This window comes from Theobroma umbraticum, unplaced genomic scaffold (genome assembly GCF_002168275.2).
Source record: "Theobroma umbraticum cultivar Fairchild unplaced genomic scaffold, ASM216827v3 scaffold_12.1, whole genome shotgun sequence".
NCBI lineage: Eukaryota > Viridiplantae > Streptophyta > Magnoliopsida > Malvales > Malvaceae > Theobroma > Theobroma umbraticum.
Genome location: NW_018397269.1, coordinates 1,996,859 through 2,022,168, shown reverse-complemented (window position 1 = coordinate 2,022,168; position 25,310 = coordinate 1,996,859). Strand labels below are relative to the sequence as shown.

The 25,310-nt window shown below is 32.8% G+C and overlaps 2 protein-coding genes across 5 annotated transcripts; one reads left to right on the top strand and one right to left on the bottom strand.

The window, feature by feature from the left end:
- Nucleotides 1-230: 230 nt before the first annotated feature.
- RAD23D (Rad23 UV excision repair protein family) lies at nucleotides 231-7,427 on the bottom strand. Of its 2 annotated transcripts, XM_021440906.1 has the most exons (15): nucleotides 7,230-7,427; nucleotides 6,023-6,184; nucleotides 4,821-4,880; nucleotides 4,573-4,590; nucleotides 4,385-4,444; nucleotides 3,839-3,898; nucleotides 2,981-3,051; nucleotides 2,800-2,850; nucleotides 2,399-2,576; nucleotides 1,876-2,016; nucleotides 1,745-1,810; nucleotides 1,608-1,655; nucleotides 1,382-1,488; nucleotides 1,218-1,296; nucleotides 231-731 (listed from the first exon to the last, which is right to left on the bottom strand). In XM_021440906.1, exons 1-15 carry the CDS (start codon nucleotides 7,293-7,295, stop codon nucleotides 615-617), a joined length of 1,284 nt encoding a protein of 427 aa, XP_021296581.1. In that variant the 5' UTR covers nucleotides 7,296-7,427; the 3' UTR covers nucleotides 231-614. The 2 variants fall into 2 exon arrangements, with proteins under 2 accessions (XP_021296581.1, XP_021296582.1); XM_021440907.1 differs by lacking the exon at nucleotides 4,573-4,590 and having other exon boundaries at nucleotides 7,230-7,426.
- Nucleotides 7,428-16,405: 8,978 nt separating this feature from the next.
- LOC110425776 (ALG6, ALG8 glycosyltransferase family) lies at nucleotides 16,406-20,853 on the top strand. 3 transcript variants are annotated; one of them, XM_021440777.2, is made up of 7 exons: nucleotides 16,406-16,512; nucleotides 16,751-17,184; nucleotides 17,282-17,468; nucleotides 17,554-17,661; nucleotides 19,044-19,127; nucleotides 19,875-20,127; nucleotides 20,215-20,853. In XM_021440777.2, exons 2-7 carry the CDS (start codon nucleotides 16,760-16,762, stop codon nucleotides 20,709-20,711), a joined length of 1,554 nt encoding a protein of 517 aa, XP_021296452.1. In that variant the 5' UTR covers nucleotides 16,406-16,512; nucleotides 16,751-16,759; the 3' UTR covers nucleotides 20,712-20,853. The 3 variants fall into 3 exon arrangements, with proteins under 3 accessions (XP_021296452.1, XP_021296450.1, XP_021296451.1); XM_021440775.2 differs by having other exon boundaries at nucleotides 18,966-19,127; XM_021440776.2 differs by lacking the exon at nucleotides 16,406-16,512 and adding an exon at nucleotides 16,620-16,641 and having other exon boundaries at nucleotides 18,966-19,127.
- The last annotated feature ends 4,457 nt before the right edge of the window (nucleotides 20,854-25,310 follow it).

The following is a 25,310-nucleotide window of genomic DNA, read 5'->3' as shown; positions in this document are numbered from 1 at the left end:
CTGACAATTTTTTCACATTAGGTTTCATTCCCTTCCCTGGGCAAATACCTGGCAGCCCAGCTACCTTTTTCCTCTCCCCACAGGGCTAATCATGCAATATAGCTAGTGCACCCATATGCTAATATAGGGTCGCAGAACCAATTTTGAAGTAGGCCAATCAAATCTAAAAGATCAAATCCATGAACATGTACATGAACCATTAAATCCTAGCAAATAGAAAACAAGTGATATAGAAAAACTTTAGGAAGAACTCGGAATTCAGTTAAATTACCTCTCAAGTTTTTACACCAGATAAACTGAAACGCCCCCCATGCTACATTCGATGATATATATCACCACAATTGTCCAGAAAACTTATATGAGGAAGGTACAGAAATATGTGACATAATAAAGCACATGTTTGGACAGAATTACGTATAATTTGGCAATGAATATTTAAAACAAAAAACACAAAAAACACTATATATGGGGACATGAATAACTTAACTGTCTGATCCAAAGACTCCACATGACAGGTATTGTTAATAATAAAAACAACTTCACCCAACATGGAAAAGGCCAGACAGGAGAAAGAAAATGAGGAAGCAAGAGGAATGAGAAAAGGCCCATGTCAGTTACTCCTCAAACTCATGCATGTGATCCAAAAGATAGTTGGCTGCAAGCTCCTCATTCTTGTTGCATGCAAAGAATACCTCCAACACTATGTTTCGATCAAAACCCATTGCTTCAAGCTGCAAAAATAGTAAAGTTAAATGCAGAAATTAAGAAGCATTCAAGGTTCAAGAACTGAGTTATCAATGACACATAGTAGAACCTCTGCTGCCTAGAACAAAAGAGAGACTCAGGATTAGAAATGGTTAAAAAAAAGGAGAGAATGCTAGCATTCAATAATTAACATAGAAGAACCAATGATGGCTCTAATAACGCTAGTGAAAAAAATAACGCAAGGCCATTTGAGGACACTTAATAAACAAAGATGGAGAGGAAAAAAGTCCACATTAGCGCTTCTTCAACCTTGGTGATACTGCTGCTTCATCCCAGATTGAATGGCACAATCAAAAATGCCAGTAGCATGGTGATTCCTTTGTACCAGAAAGTTATATTTTCTTTTTGGGCCCCAAATTACTATACCCGTAGAACCATTTAACCTATAAAACGGTGAACCAGATTTTATAAAAAAAAAAATAGAAATATCAAATTTGATGAGAAATGCTTACTCTTTCAATTGCCTCCCGTTCCTCAGGGGTGACAGTCACAGCCTGTGGCATAGCTGCAGCCAACTGACCAAGTAGGTTCCTGAGATCAACATGCATATCAACATCATGCTCTTTACTTATCAGTCAAAACGGAGTAAAGCAACCAAAAAGCAGATTCACCGCACCCCTCTCCTTCAACAGGTTCATTTATCAAGCGTAAGAAGTCAGCCTGATGCTCTTGAATGAGACGCATTAAGTGTGGATTTTGCTTTCCTAGCTCCTGAAGCATAGGCTGAAGTATAAAAGTAAACAAACAAATATTGTGAGCATTAAGAAATAACATAAGTGACTAAATGTTAAAAAAAAAAAAAAACAGTGAAAAGAAGATTATAATTGACTTAATATATTTACCTGCAAGATTTGTGGGTTTGCTTGCACCATAGCTCGCAAGGCTTGGAACTAAAAGAACGCCAAGAAAAGTTTAGAAGCTTTAACAAAAATTTTAAATAAACAATAAACAGGCAAGCAAGGAGAACATCTGCAAATACCTGTTGGCTGTTGCGCAAAAAATCCAAGGTACCTGCACCAGCATTTGAACCTGTGTTTGGAAGGCCCTGGTTCCAGAACAGCAAAATTCAGTGCCAAATTCCATGTGAAAGTTCAGAAGTTAAGTAATTACCTGTGGAAAGAGATCTAGGGGGTTTGCATTAGGACCAGAAGTAGGTGCTGCAGGTTGTTGAGCCTGGGCTGGAGGGTTTGCTGCCTGCCCAGCAGCAGGAGCTCGACCAACAGCTGGAACAGCAGCTTGTGCAGGAATACCCTGACATGGATTGTTTTATGTGTTACACTGGCAGAATATAACTGCAAAACACTTTACAAACAACATAAATCCATCCAGGGATAGAAAACTTAAAAAGAAATAAACAACAAACATGTCATATTCTTGATTTTCTTCATCAGAAATATTTCACATGAGAAAATCATGCATTTAGCTTCACCGCTACTTCCGATGTGGTTAAACACTGAAATGGAAAAGGCTAATGAAGGAACATACACAGCATGGCGACAAGGCCTAACAGCAGCATTGGGCATTTAGGTCCCAAGTTCCAACATAGCAATGACTAGCTAGACATAATAGCACAAAGCTAGAAAGAGATCTGCATGAACAATCAATATATTAGGTAGCCAGCATAAATACTTACAGAATATAGATATTCAACAGCTCTTTCAGGATTGTTGTATGCAGCTCGTAAAGCACGTACAACAGTATCCCTATCCCAACTTCCTCCACCCATGTCAAGGATTTGTTGTATTATAGCCTCTATATTATTTCCAGCAACAAGATTTGATGCCGCTTGACTATAAACATCCACTTGAGAACTGCATCAAGATGAGCCAAAAAAGGTATGAGCAAGCTAGAAACATCAGCTTGATCAAGCTCAAAATGATCATATAGAAAAACTTAAGTGACACCATATTTACATGATTAGTCACTAGACACAGAAGCAACAGTCTCAATAAAACACCTTTTGATAGTCAATAAACTATGTTTATACTCAGGAATGGGAATGAGAATAAAGAAAGAGAAAAGAGAAAACTTTACTCAGAAGCAGGAGTGGCTTGAGTGACAGTAGGTTCAGGAACAGATTCTGGACTGTACAATTTAAATAAAATAAACCAATATGAGAAAACAGTCAAAATGTGCACCACATAAAATAAAAGACAAAACACAAAGATAATAATTTTTAAAAAAATAAAAGAAAAGGAGATAAGTTCAAACTCACACTGCCACTGTTGGCGCAGGGGCCTCAGGAGTTGTTGATGGTTGTGTTTGTGCAGGGGCTGCAGATTGGACCTACACATGCAAGCAGCTCTATAGGATGAAATACGAATGACGAGTTGGAAAATCACTATGGCAAGCAAAAAGAAAATTAAATGGAATTTGCCAATAAAATATGACAGGCAAAAGCAACCAAAAGAGATAAATTTTTTTCCCAGAAGACAGTGTTTGGATGTAATAAAACTAGCAAGAATTTAAGTTGAAACAAGAATTTTTAGATTATATTTTTTAAAAATTCTATACTAGAGTGGGTGGAAAGTAATTTTTCTAAAGATAAAAAGAAAAGCCAGAATACAAAGACTAGAATGTCTACCTCAAAAGTCAGTCTACATAGAAGTAGCTTTTAAAATTCTTTTTTTGTTTAATAAAAACTTTTAAAACTCTTACTAGACACAGATTAAGACAAACAAAGAAACTAATTATACCAACAAAAGACATTCAAATTTTTTCTATTTCCCTGCCTTTCTTTCTCATAATCTATCATCCATTTTTAATTTTATAATTTCTTAATCTAAAATATGTGATCTCAATTTCTTTTCTTTTACAAAATTCAACTACCAAAACCATGAAATTTTATAAGTTAGGATATTGAGATTAACTGAAAATGTAATCTTCATCTCTAACATTTCCCGACTAACCTAAACTCTTTATCCAAACACAACCTAAGAAAAAATGAAACATGCATATCCAATAAAATTTAGTAAGGGGCTGGAGGGGTGGTAGAAAATGTTGAGCATGGTGCTGATTTTGACACTTGTAAAAGCAACTTACCAGACAACATAGATAGAAATATTCCACTTACCTGACATGTAGGCGCAGGTGTGGCTGATGTAGTTGAGGCCTCACTCGATGAAACCTTATTCTACAACGGTTCCACCATGCATGCATTAGTAAACATTTCTAATATGATTAACACCCTGCATAGTAATTTGATAATTAAATGCACCAAGTACACATGCATTTGAGAACCGCCTATCTTGCTACAATGTGCTAATTACCATCAGTTTATCATGTATCACTATTATTAACACTAGTCAACCCACAGACAATTTATGCATAAAGGCCGCCTAGTGCACAACACACCTCAGCCACTGCTATACAAAGAGATTGTTTGTGCGACTTGAACTCATTGACTGCAAGTAACAACGAACAACCTCCATCTCATCACACACAAAAATATACATGTGTCAAAAAATTATAAAATCATACGAGATAAATTATTTTGTGTTAGGATTTTACGAAACATGCATATCCAATAAAATTGGGAGGCAGGTGGCGAGGATGCTTAGCACGGTGCTAATGCTAACACAATTAAATGGGTAGCAAAGATATAGACATAATAATTTACCTGACTTGCAGGTGTAGGTGTGGCAGATGCAGTTGAGGCCCCACTTGACGAAACCTTTTTCTACAATAATTAACCACGCATGCATCAGTAGGAACTCTAATATGTTTAACACCTTATCTGGTAATTAGATAAATAAATGTACAAACTACAAAAACATTTGAGAGCATATTATCTTGCAACATTATTACCACTGCCATACAAGGGGACTGTTTGTGCAACTTGAACTCATTACCAATGAACAACCTCCATCAAATCACATGCAAAATATACATGTGTCAAAACATTATAAAATCATACAAGAGAAAATTATTGTGTTAGGATTTTATGGAACATGCATATCCAATAAAATTTGGAGGCAGATGGCCAGGATGCTTAGCACGGTGCTGATGCTAACACTGAAAAAAGAAATTAAACAGAAATAGACATAATAATTTACCTGACTTGTAGGTGCAGATGTGGTCGATGCAGTTGAGGCCCCACTTGATGAAACCTTATTCTACAATAATTAACATTGGATGCATTAGTAGGAACTCTAATATTCTTAACACCTTATATGGTAACTAGGTAAATAAATGTAGAAACTACAAAAGCATTTGAGAGCCTATTATCTAGCAACATTATTACCACTGGTTTATGCATTATCATTATTTACTGACACCAGCCAACTCACATACAATATACATGTAAACTGTGGCCTAGTGTGATACTCCTACACTCTGAGGGTGAAGAGGGCTGGACACTGCTTTGCAAAGATATTGTTCCTCAACTTGAACCCATAACCAAGTCACATACAGTAACCTTATTTGATTCTTAGATAAGATATGTATAACAAAACATTATAAACTCGTAGAACTATCAATTTTCCAAAGAACAGCTTATGACTTAATGTTGATGAAAAGTTATTTATATGAAGACATAGCCGATAATGCCAGGAAAATGATATAGGAGAGTAACACAAAACATGGGCAGAAAAATACAAATCACAGAGAATACAAAAGAAAGGGGGAGAACAAAAGAAACTTAGCAAGAAATAGCGGAGAGTGGAGAAAGAAGAGATAGAATCAAGAGGAGAAACATCATACTGAATACCGAAAATCTCAACACAATCCAAATATAGGTATAATAGGCTACACAATAAACCCTAATATAACAAAATACCAAATATAACCTTAAATGCCCTAATAATTTCCTAAATACTAAGAATTATAAATAAAACCCACAAAAATGCAAAATATTAAGAAAATAAATCTCAAGATAATTTTGTCCTTCAATAAGCATAATCTTGTCCTAAATTAGAAAGTTCAATACAATGATAATTATGCCCTTCATCCATATTGGGTTAAGCATTTGAAGTTACATGTGTGATCTCAATGCATAACTTTGGGAGTCAATTAGAGTGCTCAAAAGAGACTAAACTGATGTAATACCAACTAAGGCACGCCAATTATATAATGGTATAGATCATTATGCACGAATGGAAAGCCAAACTTTTTATTTACCTCATTTAAAGATCATTCCAAGTTGTCAAAAAGAAAAAAAAATATTGTTATAAAAAGCTTCAAGAGAAGAAATGTAGATTTTTTCTTTATACTGCAGCCAATTACCCAACAGTATAACTCATAATAACAAGTGACTCACCTTGGTTAACATTATGACAATGAAACTGTTTTCAGCTACTTTGTTTTCATCAAGTGTAGTGTTATCCTTAAGAACTTTCCCCTGATGAATAAGCATTAGTTGTGCAGCAGGGTAAATATCAGGACCCTGTGCTGTATCTATATTTTTCTTGACATCAGCAACCTGTCAAAGAAAATTTATTAATGGAAGGTTTGAATTTAAAGTCATGCATCCATGATAACTTTTTGTAGTCATAGATGATATACACCTAACAGTTACAAAAATTGCTAACCTGAATGCACATATTAACTAGACATCTCATGAAAATTTCCAAGTGCAACAACCATGATCTACAACTTATTACCAGTTAATTACAAACAGTTTTTTTTCTTGAAAAGTTACATTAAGTGCATAACATATCCCCTTATCAGAGGTAGACTATTAAGAATAGGATTAGTATCTCATACACATGTAGCAGAGCTTAAAAGCTCCAGTAGCAGATTTACATGCTTTCAATGTGTTTATTTAACTATAAATAAAGGAATCAACATTCAGTAATTAAGGCTCCATTTAATTATTTCTTTCCTATTTGCTTTTTCTATTTGTTTTTCTTTCCTAAAGAGTTGCTACAAATGCAAAACCAGATGGCAGGAAGTAAAATCATAATTGCTCAAAAATGAATAAATGACCAAATGCAAAACAGATTCTAGTATAACTGTTTCCAAATTTTAATTATGTTTGATTGTTTAATATATTATTTGGTTTTTTATCCCCGTGTGCTTTTGTTTTTCGGTTCCAGCAGTTAAGCAACAACCAAATGACACCTAAGTTAACATACTTAGTTATGCAGCATCGGAATCATGCATAGATGTTGCAAATCACCTACATTACAAGATAAAATAAATAAGGCATTTTGAACAGCAAGCCCAATTCAGGTACCCTTACCGAGCCGTGGAGACAATAAAGGTTCATCAAAATACTAGTAAACATTACAAAATCTAAGAACGAAACAAGTGCATCATGAAAAAATACTTTAGACGCTGTAAACTCAAGTAAAGTCTTAGACCTCCAAAAACCCTAATTACATAAACAATTCTCAGCCTAATCGCAAATTTTAACCGTAATCAAACCAAACCTAATTTACTTTCAACTAAAATTGAATAAAAAATCATAATTCTTGGTAACAATGGAGATTATTATTTAAGTTGAATTCTTGGGCTTTGTTTACCGTATCTTCGGGTTTTACTTCGATCTCGAAGTGAGTCCCTTTCAAGGTCTTCACAAAAATCTTCATCTTCGAGTCTTTTTCAACGGTACTGGATTTCCGGCGAGCCGTCCGATCTTTCCTTTCGTCGCCGACTATAGTTTCCGAACTGGAAATAAAGAGACAAAGACAGAAAAAAGTCACTGGATAGATTGGACTTATATAGTGAAGGAGTGGTTTTGATATAGTTACTGCAATGGTTAAAGGGAAAGTTAAGGACTAATAAAAGAACGAAACGTGGAATTGTTTTGGGTTTTCTTTACGTGTCGTGATGTGATTGGTAGTGAGGAGTTTGTTGCGGAGGATAGCTTTTGGCTACGTCAGCAGGCATTTAGGCTATATTGTTGTGTCCTGTCACTACTGCAGATATAATTTCTTATGTTGATTTTCGGACACACACGGCATTTTTGTATTGCTCCACCCAATTGGAAACAACTATTTTCTTTAAATTATTTTAATAATACAAATGTTGAATAGAATGGTCATTTGAGCTCATTTTTTTAAATAATTTTATATTATTAACATTTTATCGTGCTAATTACTTGATTAATGGATTAATCAAATTTTATAATTTGATTAAAAAAAAACTCACCCTATCACATCTAAGTTTTTGAAGTACTAAATATTGTTCCTTGATTCTTTTTGCTTTAAATTGAATATTCACTTTTCATTTTTTTTATCAAATAAAAATAAATTTGACAGTTATTTATTATTTTTTATTTATAATTATCAAAAAAATTTTTGAAAAATGCTAAATTCAAAATTTATAAATTTTACTTTTTAAAATTTTAATTTCACCATGGTCAAATTTGTTTAAATGTGGCCCAAAAAATTTAAAGTGGGTATGTAATTTGGAATGGAGGGCTCCATTATCTTACTTTGTTTGTCTCCATTTGATTCTTTTGATTAAATGAACTTAAATTTGCAAAAATATGGATCTTGATCCCTTTTTTATTTTCAAGCCTTGTATTCCTATTCAATTTAAGTAAAAAATACCATTAAATTGATAATAAAGTACCATTAGAAAATTTCACTAAAAAAATACCATTAGTGTGCATATATATAATTTATCCTTTTGACACCTAGGGAAATCCCTAAAATTTTCCAATTTTACCAAATTCAAATAGAAGATCGAATTTTTATATATAAAAGTACTTAAAATTGTATAAGTTACCATAGTCAATATATAATATAAAACAAACCTTTCTAAACTACTTCAAAATATAAACTCAAAATTGAATGCAAATATATATTAGGATAAATATTAATGTTTCAATTACCTTTCTTAACTCTTACTGCTTAATGATTTAAAATTTTAGATATATATAATCTGCAATGCAAAATAGCTTTCTTTATCGAGTGTTATTTAGTTATTTGAAATTACTAATTCATTTTATCCACTCAAAATATATTAGAATGTTTACAATATATATTATTTTTTGTATGTCTACAAAATATTTAAATAAAAAAATTATAATGTACATGAGAAGTGCTACAAATCTACAATAGTAAGAGATGGGATCAGTTTTGGGTATATAAACATGAGTCTTCCACCACCTATTAAATATGTCTTTTAGTTTGGGAATATTGATCTATGATTTATAGGTTTATTTAAACTCTTAGAGTTTAAGGCAGCATGAAGTTGGGCTTAGAGTTTAAGGCAGCACGAGGGAGGGCTTAAGTTTCGGCAAACCCCGATCTTTATTGATGTAAGGCAACACGAGATTAGGCTTAAGTTCCAACAGACCCCAATCTTTATTGATGTGGGTAAAAAGCCAATGTAATGAAGGCGTTGCATAATTGGGTCTGGAAAAATGTCATGAATCTCATATCAAAAAGCCAGTGCAATGAGAGCGTTGCATAATTGAGTGAGGTAAAATGTTATGAATCTCACATCAATAAAAGATGAGATAGGTTTTAGTAAGAGTGGGCAACTGTCAGTTGCAACCAAGCAACTGTCGATTATTTCAACCAACGGTTGCAACAACAACTATCGGTGGTGTCGATCGACCTCATCGATCGATCAACTCAATCATCCGAGGGGGACTCCCTCTCCCCCAAATTGACTGATAAATCGACAAGCATATTTTTTTTTTATTTTAAGGGGGTCAAGACTATCTAACCTTTCAACCCTATTTCAAACTAGCAACCAAGTTTCCCCTTACAGTCTCCCCCCTCCCTTCAACAAAACTCCAAATTTTCACTCCCCCTTTCCTCTTAAGCTCTAACTCACTTTATTGACTCACCCATTCATAATCCATCCCTTTGTTTCCACCAATGTCACTCCAAATTACTACCAACCACCTAATCTAGCAAGGTAAACCATATTTTTTTTTCTTGCTATGGGTTTTTGATAACTCTCTAATATATAGTTATTTGGACTTAATTTTTATAATAGTTTAGCTTTGTTTTTGTAGTAATACATAGAAATTAGTAAAGTTTATATAATTATTTTAAATTAGTTAATTTAGATTATTCAATCTAATATTAATTAATTTTATGCTTAATTTGGTGTTAATATGATTAAGATAGGTTGTTATTGATTTATTTGTGCTTTTGTTGGTGTTTGATGAAAGAAGAATTTTAAGGAGAGCAATTTCAAAGTGTAAACTTTTATTGCACATGTTGTGGTATTTTGACCATAACTCTCTCTACAAAGAACCAAATGAGATGATTCTTAAACCATTGGAAAGATAAGAGAAAAAGATATAACTTTTATGTTTACCACTTCACCCAGTTCAGCTTGAAAAATGGTCAAAAATCTTGTCTAATTTAAAACACTACAACAGTCCTAGAACAATTAAGATTTCTGCTATTTAAATGGTCCAGGCCACAGTTTTGGAGGTAATAAGCCGAGGCCCAAGTAATCTAATGAGGAAATCTAATTGAAATTGACTTCTTTTTTCATCCTATTTGGCTTAACTTTAAAGCTCTATAAAGACAACCTTTCAGAGGACTTTTAAAGAGAGAATGAAACACTATATTAATAGCTGAGAGCAAGCCATAAAATAATTAAAGCTAAGAAGAATTTGAAGGATTTAAGGAGAATTGGAGATCAAGAATACAATTCTTGGGTTTTTTTATTTTTTTTGTTATTTTTTTATTTTCTTGGTTTTGTTTTTAATGTTTAAATTTTATTTGATGATGATATGTGACTTGATGGAGAACTAATTCATTTATCTAAGATTATGATTGAACTCAATATGTAATCTGATTTATTTATCTCTCATTAATTTATATTTGATGGATTTAAGTTGTTTATTTTATTCTGTTTTAATGCTTCTGATTGGCTAGCTACCAATAAATTGAATTGGAAACCTAAATTAAACCTGGACGAAGGAGATTTAGGTAGACCTTGAATAGAATAACGTATGATTGAATACACTTAAGTTGATTAGGTAATTTGATTTGCATATAGGGTAGACATACATCTACAAGCCATACGTAGCCTAGATTAAAGCACGCACTTGATGAATCTTTCTTTAATTTAATTTGCACAAACATATAGTAAATTAATTGAAAGAGGTATTTTTATGAAAAACTCGATAGAGATTTGTAAATAATTTAGGATACTAGGTTAACAACTTAATCCACTAACTGAGTTAAGGAAAAGAGACAATAATCAGATAAAGTATTAAGGGATTTCATAATCTTAGGTCTGGTAATCACTAGAAGTTAATAAAATAACTTTACTGATATATATTAGATTAGTGTTAGTTACTAGTTTATTAGTTTAATTTTAATTTTAATTATTTAGATAAAATTATGGTGTGTTAATTTTAGTAGTTAATAATAAGAATTAATTCAATTCTCTGCAGGATTGATACTCTACTCATTACTATATTATCTCTGCAATACGTATACTTGCACGGGTAAAAAATTAAACAATAAGTTTTTGGCGCCGTTACCGATAAGTTGATTTTTAGTTCTTTTTTGTTAATATTAATACCAAGCATTCTTAATTTAAATCCAGACTTTTCTTTTTTTTAATTTTTCAGGTATTTTTGGTCGTTGTATATAAAGAGCTCGAAATTTGAAAATCATTCCTTTTGATCCAAAAATCGAAAAGACTTTTCATAGACTTCGGAGGAAAAATAAAAAGTTTCTGCTCCAAGTAAAATAATGGCTGATCAACAAGAGGAAGAGGCCAAGTCTTTGAGGGATTATACTATCCCACGAGTACAAAATCTCCACTCTAATATCCGAAGACTCCTTATTCAAGCCAACAACTTTGAAATTAAGCCATCAATCATTTAGATGATTCAGACCGCTATTCAGTTTGGGGGTTTGCCTAATGATAATTTGAATGCTCATATTATATATTTCTTGGAAATCTACGACACATTCAAGGCTAATGTTGTTACTGATGGTGCCACAAGATTGAGGTTTTTTCCTTTTTCAATAAGAGATAAAGTAAATAGTTGGTTAAATTCGCTTCCTATTGGTTCTATTAATACTTGGGATGATTTGGCTCAAAAATTCTTAACAAGATTCTTCCTACCTGTTAAGTCAGCAAAGATGCAGAATGATATTACTTCTTTTATTGAATTTGATTTTGAGTCACTATATGAGGCTTTGGAGAGGTATAAGGATTTGAGAAGGTGTCCTTACCATGGATTACATAAGTGACTGCAAGTTCAGACTTTTTATAATGGTTTGCCGGGACCTTTAAGAATTACCATTGATATAGTTGCTAGAGGTGCACTCATGAGTAAATCCATTTATAAGGCTTATGATTTGCTTAAAGGGATAGCTTCCAATAATTATCAATGGTCATCTGAATGATTTGGTACAAGAAAATTGCTGGAATTCACGAAGTAGATGTGATAAACATTGTTTCTACACAATTGGCTTTTCTCACAAAAAAAATAGATAAATTGAGTGTTAATGCTGTTTAGAACTCCTTTATGACATGTGAATTTTGTGGAGGACATTCCAATGATAATTGTCCCATCTATTCTAAGTCTTATTAATTTGTTAGAAATAGACAACAGAACAATCCCTATTCCAACACTTATAATCCTGATTGTAGGATTCATCCTAATTTTTCATGAAATAACAACAAGGGTCTTCATTAGCGGCTAAGCCAAACTGTTCTCCTAGATTTCCATCTAGAGTCCCTATGCTAGAGAAAAAGCCTTCGATGGAGGATATATTCGTGCAGTTCATAACAAATATTGATACATTCATAACAGAGATTGATGCATTTATGACTAAGATTGATGCCTCCATTCAAAATCACGCAGCTTCAATTAGAACTCTTAAGATACAAGGGGACCAACTTGCTAGTGCTTTAAATATTAGACTCATGGTACCTTACCAAGTGATATTGAACCTGACCCAAGAATAGAAGGTAAGGAACATTGTAAGGCAATCCATCTTCGTAATAGAAAAGAGGTAAGTAAAAAGGTAAATACTAAGGATTTAAATTCTAAAATTTCAATTCAATCTAATGAGAAAGAAATTGAAAAGGATGTAGAAAAAGAAATTGTGGTGAAAAAATCTATTGAAAATTCAAATGAAAAATTACAATTAAAAACTACTCCTACACCCCCACCACCTTTTCATCAAAGATTTCATAAAGAAAAATGTGACAAACAATTCTAGAGATTTATTGATATATTTAAAAAATTACATATTAATATGCCCTTTGTTGAAGCTCTAGAACAAATGCCCAGATATGTTAAATTCTTGAAAGACATCTTGTCTTAAAAAGAGGAAATTGGGAGAGTTTGAAACTATTGCACTTATTGAAGAGTGTAGTGCCATCATTCAGAATAAACTTCCATAAAAGCTTAAAGATCTAGGTAGTTTTACTATTCCTTGCACTATTGGTGCTCTTAATTTTGCTAAATCATTATGTGATATAGGTGTAAGTATAAATTTGATGCCATTGTCCATTTATAAAAAATTGGGTTTGGAAGAGATTAAGCCAACTTTTGTAACTTTACAACTTGCTGATCAATCCATCACTTATCCTTATGGAATTATGGAAGATATTTTGGTAAAAGTTGGTAAGTTTATATTTCCAGTAGATTTTATTATTCTTGATATGGAAAAAAATCGTGAAATGCCGATCATTCTTGAGAGACCATTCTTGAGAACTACTTGAGCTTTAATTGATGTGGAAAAAGGTGAGCTTACTGTAGACATCTATGTTTCTTTCTCAAATAAAAATAATAATAAATAATAATTAAAATAAATAAATCACTATTTAAAAAAAAAGAAAAAAAAGGAAGGAGCAGCTACATGCTTGGCTTCCGTAGTTAAGCCTTCACAAAACATTTAATGCTCCTTGAGGCATCTGGATTTGGGGTCACCTCCAGTTGATTTTCTTTGACTTAGAGGCCCTCTCATATTTGAATTGTCCAAAAACTTGGACAATTGAGTTCTTTAAGAATTTTGGTTTGAGAGGGGATGGGTTAGGTAGTTGGAAGTTTGTCAAGAGGCAATTAAGAGGAGCTTAGTTAAGATGATCATTTAGATGAATTACTTTTTAAGTTTGTAGAAAATCAAGGATATATGAAACACATAAACAAAAACATGTCCTAGATTTCGTATATCATTACGATGGACTGTTGCTAGGGATTGTTAGAAGATTTATATTGATGAAAAAACTCGAATGAGAAGATTGTTAAAATCATGTCCTAGTAGAATGTGTCTTACCATTGACAGATAGACTTCGATATAAGAAATTAATTATATGTGTCTAACTGCCCATTTTATTGATAATGATTAGAAGTTGCAAAAAAGAATTTTAAATTTTTGTCCCATTACTAGTCACAAAGGTGAGGCCATTGGTAAAGCAATTTGTAAATGTTTGCTTGATTGGGGGATCCAAAAGATTTTTTCTTTCACTGTTGATAATGCTAGCTTAAATGATATTGCAATAGGACATGAAGAAAAAATTTAATGTTTTTGGAACTAGTGTTTTAAGGGATAGATTTTTTCATGTGAGATGTACGGCTCATACTGTTAATCTTATGGTCTTTGATGGATTGAAGGATATCAATACCTCAAGTGTTCATGTTAGAGGGACACTGAGATATGTTAGATGATTCTCTACTAGATTAGCCAAGTTTAAGAAGTGTGCTGCTAGTGCAGGAGTTGAGAGTAAGTGTTTGTTGTGTTTGGATATGACCATTAGATGAAATTCTACTTTTTTGATGTTGGATACAACTTTGAAATTTCAGAGAGCTTTTGCATCATTTAAATTATGTGATAATAACTACATACCTGAGCTAATAAGGTTAGGAGATGGGGTGCCTGATGATAGATATTGGGCAAATATCAAGAGGATTTCTTGTTTCTTAAGAGAATTTTATGATTTGACTGTCAGTGTTTTTGACACATCTTACATAATTGATAATTTTTTTTTAGATTCCATTTTGATATGTATACCACTTTGATTGAATGGCAAAATGGTGATGATGTTAATTTATAGTCTATGGCAATTAAGATAAAAGAGAAATTTGATAAGTATTAGGGGAATGTGGACAAAATGAATTTAGTGTTGTTCACTATTGCTTGATCCGAGGAAAAAGCTTTCTTATATTGAATTCACTTTGCTAGAAATGTATCCTCCTACTCAAGCTTCAATGATGATTTCTTTAATGACATAAACAATGGATAAGTTGTTTTATTGTTATAGAAATATGTTACAACGTCCATCTCATGTTGATGAAAGTGGTTAAGAGTGTCCAATGTCCATGGGACGAAGCACTGGTGGTAGTTGTAGTGATAGTGTTGCTTCGACTTTGATTGGCAAGGACACAAAACGTACTAAAAAAAGATTGGGTAGGTTTAAAAAGCACTAATTAAACACTAGGTCAAAAAAGCTAAAAATAGAATTGGAGAAATATTTATCTAAGCTTGTGAATGATGAGGGTTTTGATGATTATGAGTTTGATGTTCTTATGTGGTGCAAAGTTAATCAATTTTGGTTTCTTGTACTTGCCTCAATTGCTCTTGATGTTTTGGTTGTTCTTGTATCAACAGTTGTTTCAGAATCTACTTTTAGTACCGATAGACGTGTGCTTGATGCATATAGGAGTTCTTTGACTCCTAAGGTCGTGCAAGCACTTATTTGTACTCAAAATTGGTTACATGGATTGGCATGTGGTAATCCAAATTTGATTGAAGATAATTTGGATGAGCTCGAAAAACTTGATTTTGGTAATTATTTTATAATTTTATTTGTAATTTAATTTATTAGATTTGTTAAAGATTAATTTACCATATTTATTCTTTTATTTTTTAAATTTGACTAATATTGCATTAGAGACAATAGCTGAATCTAAGCCTAAGTAACACTAACATGTTATTTGTATTGGTTATTTGTATTTTTCAGGTAATGTTATCATTAGGTAGTATGCAATATTTACATTACATTTATAATTAATTTACATTATCTTACCACAAAAATTGATACTAATTATATATTTGCTTTTAACCTTTTTAGAAGCGTGTTTTGTAAAATCGTTGAACTGAAGTTAAAGCCTTGGAAGTCCATCTTTTGAAAATTAATAATTTATTTTGTGAAACTTTGAGTTGTGTAACTCTTATTTGTTTATTTATTGAATGAAGATTAATGTTAATTTCTTTATGATCATATTTAATTATAGAACCTTTGAAACTACTATTTATTTATTATATAAAGATTAATGTTTATTTATTACATGAAAATTAATATTATTAACTATTTAAAAAAATAAATAGGTTTAAGGGATTACATATAAATATATGACCTTAACACAACTATTTATAAGGAATTATATAAAAAAGCCCTAGTCAAATAAAACAAAAGCCATTTACTAAGGATTGAATAAAAAAAACCCAAATTAATTCAAATCAACTCAAATTAGCCCAAATCAACTCAAAATGGATCAAGTCAACCTACTTAAAACTGACCGAATTGAAGTCAATTAAAATTGATCAAAATCGACCTCTTGCATGGTTTGGTTCAGGCGATTTCAAGGGTGAATTTTTTAATTGGTTTTAAGAAAAACTAAACTAAAAATCAAAAAAACTTAAACGTGCTCTCTCTTAGATTTTGGATATACAAACATAGATTTATTATTGCAAATAAAATGGGCCACTAAGCTTAAAAATCTATTAGTCCATATCAAGTTACTAGGCCACTTATTCTCTTCCGTAACCCAGCCCGGCTTACCCTTGTTGTTCAAATCCAAGATTACCTCTCTCTCCCTCTCCCTTCTTCTCTGATACGAGGCCTCGCTTCTCCCAGGTCAGCCCTACCTCTCTTCCTTTCTTCTCTTTGTTTATTTTGCATTTCTTCCCAACTTGACACAAGTTAATTAATTAGTTGGTTATATGAATTTCTGGGTTTTTAACGTTGATATTTGTCACAGTACTGGTTAAGAAAATTCTTGATTTCCTCTTGTTTATGCTTTTATATGCATTGTTTTTTATTGTTATGAATCTGCTTAAATATTTATTGAAAAATTGAACTTTCTACGCCGTAGTGAAAAAGAATGAAGAAAAAAAGGGAAATGGAAAAGGCTAAGAGGCTGGAAGATATGGTAAATGCTGAGAATGATGATAGTGAAGGTGATCCTTGGTGGTGGTTGCTTCAAAAAGGGATTAAACATTCGTTCCTTTGTATATCCCTATTCGCGATTTTGGTACGCGTAGCTGTTGGTCTCCATCCATATTCCGGTGCCAAAACTCCCCCCAAGTATGGGGATTATGAGGCACAAAGGCATTGGATGGAGATTACTCTTAATCTTCCAGCCAAGGACTGGTACCGCAACAGCAGTGTTAACAATCTTAGTTATTGGGGCCTTGATTATCCACCGTTAACTGCTTACCAGAGTTACATTCATGGGGTTTTCCTTAAAACTTTCGATCCTGACTCTGTCGTGCTTTTTACTTCCCGGGGTCATGAGTCCTATCTTGGGTTGGTATTTTGTGGTTTCGCATTGTTGCTTCTTTTTATGTTTCCCAGTTTTGAGTTTGTTGGTGTCTGATTGTAGTGTTTGGGCGCATATGTGCAGGAAATTGCTCATGAGATGGACAGTTTTATCTTCTGATGTGCTCATATTCTTCCCAGCAGTTCTTTATTTTGTGTTTGTGTATCGTGCCATGCAGTCTGGCATGGGCCGTAAAAGTGATGTAGCATGGCACATTGCAATTATTCTACTCAACCCGTGCCTGATCCTAATTGACCATGGTCATTTTCAGGTTTTATTACCTCCATTTTCCTCTCTATTTCTACTAACTTATGGAAGATCACATTGGCTCTAATATCTGTTTGGTCCTGTTGCAGTATAATTGTATCAGCTTGGGTTTTACCATGGCCGCTGTTGCTGCATCACTCTCTCAGAAGGATGTTGTGGCTTCTGTCCTATATTGTCTTGCTCTCAACCATAAACAGGTGCTTTCTGGTTTAGCTGTTGCTTTATGTTACTATTCTGTGATCCTTTTTCATTTATCCAGAGAATCTATTTATTGCTGATCAAATGTGGGGCTTATTACATTCATGGACAGTTGATTGTTCTTTCTCTGTGAGTCTCCTAGTTATCGCTTGACAGAAATAACTGTATAATGTCATACAATTTCAAGAAGTCGATAAATGCTAATAGATTTGAAAGAAAGGATTACATGTAAGAATTCAAATGGCACGTTTAGAACAGTAGATGATTTGTGAGGTAACAGCTAACATTGAAGATAATTCTTCTACAGAAGGTCAATTTAAATATTGGTGTTGACTATATTTTTATCGAAGTCACTCCTATGAGAAATTGTGTGACTATTCTTTGATTTGATAATGTTGGACAAGATGAGACAAGAAAGAAAATGAAGGAAATGGAAAAATGTAGCTACGATCCTTTTGCTTGACAAGGTTTCACTGATTCCCATGTCACATGGAAACTTTCAATATGTGTTAAGAACTTGTCTTACATATGACCAAATATGGCTTTTGTAGAGAATACCCTTTTGTTGCTTTTGTAGAGAATACTCTTTTGTTAAATGCATTTTCGTTGCTGGACATGACAAAGCTGTTAGCTGTATGAGAGATGATTGTTAGAAACTATACACAAGTGGCACGTTCTGTCCTGTCATGCAGACTAATTTTATTTCATTCATGATGATATAGGACATGATAAACATTTCCAGCTGTGTCCCTGCATTTTGGAATATAGATCCATGAAAAGAAACTTTGATGATGATCATTATGCTTTAGCTGAACTGATGAGGAAGGTTGTGTTAAGTCTCCAGTTGAATCTTTGTTGCTTTTCTTGTACCATGGGTACTTGAGCATATCTGCTGGAATCTTGATAAACCAGCAAGCTTTAGAATACCTGAACCTCTAATTTGAATCGTGGATAACCTTCTGATCCTTTCCAAGAATATTCATATTGCTCTATTCTGGGTTTAGACCAAATTGGCTTTCATTTGATTAGTCTTAGTGAAACTCTTTTGACACACTAGCATGGGGCCTATATTTCAGTTAAGAAGGAAGCAGGGGTTATGCTTAGAAATGAGAGGGATTGCTGAGATATCTAACTGTATCAATTAAATTTAATGTGAAACGTTAATTTCTCCACTGAAAAATTGACTTAAAATTTATTTCAATAGAGTTTTGTATTTGCTTCTACAAGATGTTGATGTATTATTGCTGATTTATTCTGGATTAGTTTTTTAATGTGGATCTTCCTATGTTTTTATGTTTTCCAGATGAGTGCATATTTTGCACCTGCATTTTTTAGCTATCTATTAGGTAAATGCCTGAGGCATAAGAATCCACTGCTTCAGGTGTCAAAGCTGGGATCAATGGTTATAGGAACGTTTGCAGTTGTCTGGTGGCCGTATCTTCATTCAAAAGATGCTGCTTTCGGTGTAAGTGGCAGAATGAAATCTTTTTTTCCTTTTCTTTTCTGCTTTTTCTCTCATCTAGTTCCTATTCTCTAATTAGCTTTCTGTTCTTCCATAGTTTGCTCTTATTTATTTTAAAAGCATAGTTCTCTTTGTCATTTTTCCTCTTGCTTGTTTGGTAGTCTACTATACAGAACTTATGGTTGTTCCAAGAGAACTTGAGTGTCCCTATTTTAATTGCTTTTTAATAAATTTTTACTATTGAATACATTTGTACTTATGGGATTTATTTTGGATTGGCAACTCAATGTTAATTTTTTGTCTGTCAAACAAGTAAGCAGTGAGATGCCCTTCCCAATGTTTAATCATATCGCATCTAACTAGTATAATTATCTTTCTAGTTGAAATTAGAACTGAAGGAAAAAAGCAGACAAGGAAGTTCACCTGTTTCATCCATCAAAGTATCCCATATTGTAATAATCTTATTCTGGAGAGTATCATTTTCTGAGAGGAGTATTTGAAACTCATCGACATTCACATCTGGATATATGTAAAATAATTTTAAACCCATTATTTTTTCTTATGTTTCATTTATCAGAGATGACAGATCCTGTTTATGGGATTGAATACTGAAATTACTGACACCTATGCTGCTCTGCTAGTTCTACAACCTGTAGCTTCAATCTTGTTGGAAAGAAACTTTAAAAATAAGGCATTCTAGGCATTGAAGAAAGCTATTGCCCTTTCCTCTAATTTTTGTACCTCTTGCAGGTTCTATCTCGTCTTGCTCCATTCGAGAGAGGGATATATGAGGATTATGTCGCTAATTTTTGGTGCACCACTTCAGTGCTTGTAAAATGGAAAAAATTATTTACTACACAATCATTGAGAATTTTTAGCCTTGCTGCAACTGTTTTAACCTGTCTACCCTCAATGGTTCAACAAGTGCTTGCTCCAAGCAGTAAGGGCTTTCTTTATGGGCTGCTAAATAGTTCTTTCTCGTTCTACTTATTCTCATTTCAAGGTATGTATTTCCTTTCTGTTTTCATCCTTCTAGCCTTTTATTTTTACCCCCTAACAGTTCTCAGCATCATTACTTCCACTTCTGCAGTGCACGAGAAGTCTATTCTGCTTCCACTTCTGCCTCTTAGCCTGTTAGCTCTGGAAGAGCCTCGTTCTTTGCTGTGGTTAACGCACTTTGCCATGTTCTCTATGTTTCCTCTTCTACAACGTGACAAACTGGTTCTAGCATATATGGCTCTTTATGCTCTCATTGTCCTTCTCTATTTTGCACCTGGTGGGCCAGGTGGAAGATGCAACAGCAGAAAAACCCTTGATCATAAACAAAAGGCCAAGAAAGGCACGAAGTTTGTTTCTTCCGTTGCTTTCCACCCGCTTGTAATGGGCTTTCTCTGTTTGTGTTCTCTTATTCTGCATGTTATTTACTTGACTGTGAGTCCTCCAAAGAAGTATCCTTTCCTTTTTGAGGCAGTGATAATGCTTCTCTGCTTCTCTCAGTTCATTATATTTACTTTTTACTTTAATTCAAAGCAATGGATGTTGTCGAAACATCTTACATCGAAAGATAAACAAAAGAAGCTTATCTGATTATTCACTAATATTAACTTCATGAGAAGTGCTACTTTTTATTGGGATGTGGCAGCAGACTCATCGGTTACTACTTGGTGATCATGTGTGTCTATATATATGTTTTTCAATGAATGGATTTTCATTATGCCGGACTTCTCTTCATCTCTTACTAGATGTTTTACGGCTAAATTGTGTTGGCATGATTTTGTATCTGAATGACCACCTTCACATGCCATGTGATAGGAGTATGACTGATTGACTATGTGAATAAAGGTAGTGAAAGTGTCAGAAGGGCCTTTGCAATGGTATCCCACTTTAGAACTTTGAACTTTGAAGGGTTCTTAACTATGAACTGGGGTTGCCCATATGGAATATTGCTGCTCGCAGCAAATTAGTCGATTTTCCTACTTATTCTCCTTAAAGAAGAAAACAGAAAGTGGGCAGTAGAGTCTTCAGGTCACTCTGGCTTTTAAAAGGAAAAAGAGACTTGAACAAGAACTCGGCTATAGTGTGCCTGCTTCCTAGGTTTGATTAGGCTAAGGTTCTGATTCTCTAATAGTCCTGGTTTACTCAGTCCTCCTCTGGTTAACTAGGAAGCTGGCAGATAGCTCATGCATCTTAAAAAGATAGAAGAAAAAAAAGGTCAAAAATGGGAGCATAAAACACCTCCATTCTAGACTTAATCTCAATCTCTGAAGAAGTTCATTGAATGGGATCTATATGCCTAGCATCTTTATCGTAAATAATTTTCTGCCAAGCTTTCACACTTGACACAGCATGCGTTTGGACCATCACAACTGTTATTAGGCTTAACTAGAAAAAGAATAGGTTCTATCCCCAAAATCCACAACCCAAGGCTATGCCTAAATTAGACTTAACTAATTAAAGGAAACAAAAGCATTGATTCCAAAACAGAGTCCCTTCTGAGTACACATTGAGAGGTAGTATTTTCCCTTCTCATGAATTCTGGGGTTAGCAATTCTGCGTTAATAGGTCATTATGGTTTCGTGTCAAAATTACAAGAATAATGGATAAATCGGTTCAATGAATTGTGCTAAGGCGTCTTGACCCTCATACGACACGTTTGTTTGTTTTAGAGTTATAAGATAAGGAACAATTAATACATATAATCATATAAGTCGCTCATGTATATGATACGGTGCAATTGATCTATTGAACTTATTTATTTACAAAATTATTAACTTATTTAGTTATATAGCATTTTAAAATGTGAATTAATTTTAAATGTATTTAAACATGTTGGATGTGCTGAGTTTTGTGGATAATTTTGTTAATATAATTAACTAAACGTATTTAAATGAGTCATACGAATCAATGTACATAAAAAAAGAAAATTTTATGTTGTAAACAAAAATTTTTCCATCGTAAAGGGATCATATGAATATGATACAAAACTTGGTTATACAAAACTTAAAAATTTATTTAATTACTTTCGTTCGTGTAGTCTTATAAGCCGTGTCCGTCTAAAATTACTAATCAGTATTTCATTCTCTTTCCATATAGAAGTTATTAAGTGAATATCTCAAGGGGTAAAATTGTTGAGATAATTTTTTAGAAGATTGCGTGTTGCTAACTATGAGTCCGTATAAATGCTTTGTCACTAGGTAACATTGAATTTTTGACACATGAATTGATGGAATCAAAGAGGGAATAAAAATAAAAAAGAGAAGAGAAAGAAAACCATGTCGGGCCCCTTAATACAAATCTCATCCATGGTTTCTCATTATTAATTCAATCAGAACCGTACACAAGAATCTATACTTTGAATAAGACTACCCCAAACTAGGGCATCGCATCAAGAATATGTTCCTTACGCTCTCGTTAAAAGGGGGGACTCTTAACAGTTCCAAATGCATATGTCCATTTTCTCACTTTTTCCCGTCCTTTTTGACGCATGAGTCAATAATTCCTCCCTCTTCTTTATTCCTTGTCATAATATATCAAAATGTGCAACAGATAAAAATCCCGGCCCCTTTAATCATTAGTAGATGATTATTCTCCCGTCTTCCTCTGATCACTTTCCGTCATCGATGACATTGGAATTAAATGTTTATCAAGCTTTGCTGTTATTCTATCTTTAACTAAAGTGCTTATAACTTTTTTGACAAAATTTTCATGCTTTTTTTTCTTTTACAATAATGTTAGATAAATTTTACGCACCGACTTGCCAATCCCTGCCGCCAGATTAGTACAATGTGCGTAATTTAATTTTTTTTTTGTTCTTGGAAGGAACAAATCCAAAGTTGATACGGTTTGGATTCTTAAGACTGATTCTAACAAACCCTTTATCAGAATTAGAAAGTGTAGATTAATTGCTTAGACTAATGTTTTGTCTAGGTTGATGTGGGATTCTTGATCCCACTTGACTCCTTTGGCCGGAGCCATAAAGGAAGCTTTGAAATCTTGTGCTTGCTCCAGCACTGCTTTTTTTAAATTTGTCTTCCTATTACCATGTGCATGAGCATGCAGAGCTAAATCATTCATCTTTATGATGATTATATATATATATATATAAACACGGTCTAAAAGGAAGTATGAATTTGTCCAGTCTAAAAGCGGTCTAACAAATGCAAAGTAATTTTGATGTTCGTTTTTTCATGCATCATATCATTATGAATGTCGAATCACTTTATACTATTTTTTAAAAAATTTATACAATAATAAAAATTATCATTTAAAGAATTTACTTGATTTACACGCATTACTTTCCATATCACCAAATTAAATCAGCCTTACTATTACTTTCAAAATTTCGGTAATATATATGAAATTTTCGAAAGGGAACTGATAAATCTCCTAAAGGACAGAGATACATAGGGCCACGAGAAAAACTGGAGAACCCTAATCCAACCATGATATTTAGTATGGTTTGATTTATATTGTTATATAAGGATTTTGAATTATATAATAACTTCTTAAATCTTATCTCACTCATTTTAAAACTCAAATCAAGACCTCAAATTTTAGTTCCAAGCTTTGAGATATTCTTTATTTTGGGAGAGATTTAGATATTTCAATAAATTTATAAATTTGGGTGTGGTAAAAGAAATTTAGTACAACAATTTGGGTAATAAATTATGGCATTTGTTTTTTAGTAGCATACATGTTTATACCATGCATGAAACTTAAGAAGTGTCGTTACACTTTTTTCATCTTTAATAATTAGAATTAAATTGTCGTCTTTACCACTATATCAATTTAATTTGTAGTATATTTTTTTGTTAAAGAGTTTTATGGTTAACCTACAACTTAGTAGTGTTGCTGATAAAGTTCAATTTATACATCTTGTTTCTTAATAATAAAATTAATTAAATACTGCACAAATTAAATATAGAATCAGAAGTCCTGTTGTCAAATTAAAGAACTCATGCAATTTATGGCCTCTCTGCATATGCATGTGCAAGGAATTAGGACAAGGATGCATGGGGAAAGTGATAATATCATAGTTTAATGTGAAAATAAAAAAAAAAGGAACACTGCATGAAATGTCATTTATTGGTATTCATGTATCTTCCATCCCCATAAAAACAATAATAAAAGAATAGTAAAAAAAAAGTTATGCATCTTCTTCTGTCTCACAAGTTGCACGAGAATCAAACTGAGATACACTTAAAAAAATATCTACGAACTTTGAATATGATACATAAATCAGACTACTTATAAATGGCACAAAAATGTTACAAATAATAAAGTGATCATGGACATCCAGTTAAAATTTTATTAAAATAAATAAATAAATAATGATTCTCTCATTTCAAAGCGGTGGTTGACTTTGTCGGTATAGGGTCAATGGCCCTACAAAGTCAAAGGTATCTCTTCGTGCTTTTCAACAAATTGACTCCCCCAATATGCCCTAAGTTCTTGACAAGTGGTCTTTTGAAGGAAACCAATGGCCGACTTAATGTTTTACCGTCCAAGGTTTCTGAAATAAATCCAAATTTTGTTACAGCATTTGTATATAGTCTTCAAGTACCTTTGTGGTTGCATTCTCATTTACTATTTGACTTGATAAATAGTGACAATGAAGAGCATTGTTTGACAACATTTGCACTTTTTATATTGTGCAAATTGCCATCTACAACCGTATGTCATGCTGCCAATATGTTTAAATTTGAAATTATTTTAATATAGATATGACTATCAATTTGGTTCTATCTACTTAATGTTTAATTCATGGTAAGTTGTAGTTTCGTTTAAATTAAAATAATAATTAAACACTTAAGTTTCATTTAGTTGTTTTTTTTAAATAGTAAATATTAAGGAAATTGTTTCTTCTCAAAAAAGAGCGTATGGTTATCATTTAGTGTTAATTTAAATATAGCTATTTTTATATGAAAGAACAATCATATTTGTTATTGGAAATTTTAAATACTAATGTTAAGAAATTATTTTTTCTTTTATATTTAAAAGCATCTGTAACTTTTTGGTTTCCAAAAACCAAAAATAAAAAAAAATTCATTAATGTAATAAGTATTTTTTGTTTCAAAAAATATGTTTTATGCATTTTTTTTCCTTTTAAATGAGCTACATGCATGAGAGATTAAAATTTATGTTAGGCGTAAGTCCATAAAGGACCATCTACGTGGTTAGAGCTAT

Excerpts from the sequence above, each read along its gene's own strand:
- RAD23D (XM_021440906.1), bottom strand. The coding sequence starts at position 7,295 with ATGAAGATTTTTGTGAAGACCTTGAAAGGGACTCACTTCGAGATCGAA. Across the intron at positions 3,899-4,384 it reads CACCTACACCTGCAAGTCAG|AATAAGGTTTCATCGAGTGA; the intron begins GTAAATTATTAT and ends GAACCGTTGTAG. Across the intron at positions 2,017-2,398 it reads CTGTTGAATATCTATATTCT|GGTATTCCTGCACAAGCTGC; the intron begins GTAAGTATTTAT and ends AATCCATGTCAG.
- LOC110425776 (XM_021440775.2), top strand. The coding sequence starts at position 16,760 with ATGAAGAAAAAAAGGGAAATGGAAAAGGCTAAGAGGCTGGAAGATATG. Across the intron at positions 17,469-17,553 it reads TTGACCATGGTCATTTTCAG|TATAATTGTATCAGCTTGGG; the intron begins GTTTTATTACCT and ends GTCCTGTTGCAG. Across the intron at positions 17,662-18,965 it reads TTGCTCTCAACCATAAACAG|ATGAGTGCATATTTTGCACC; the intron begins GTGCTTTCTGGT and ends TATGTTTTCCAG.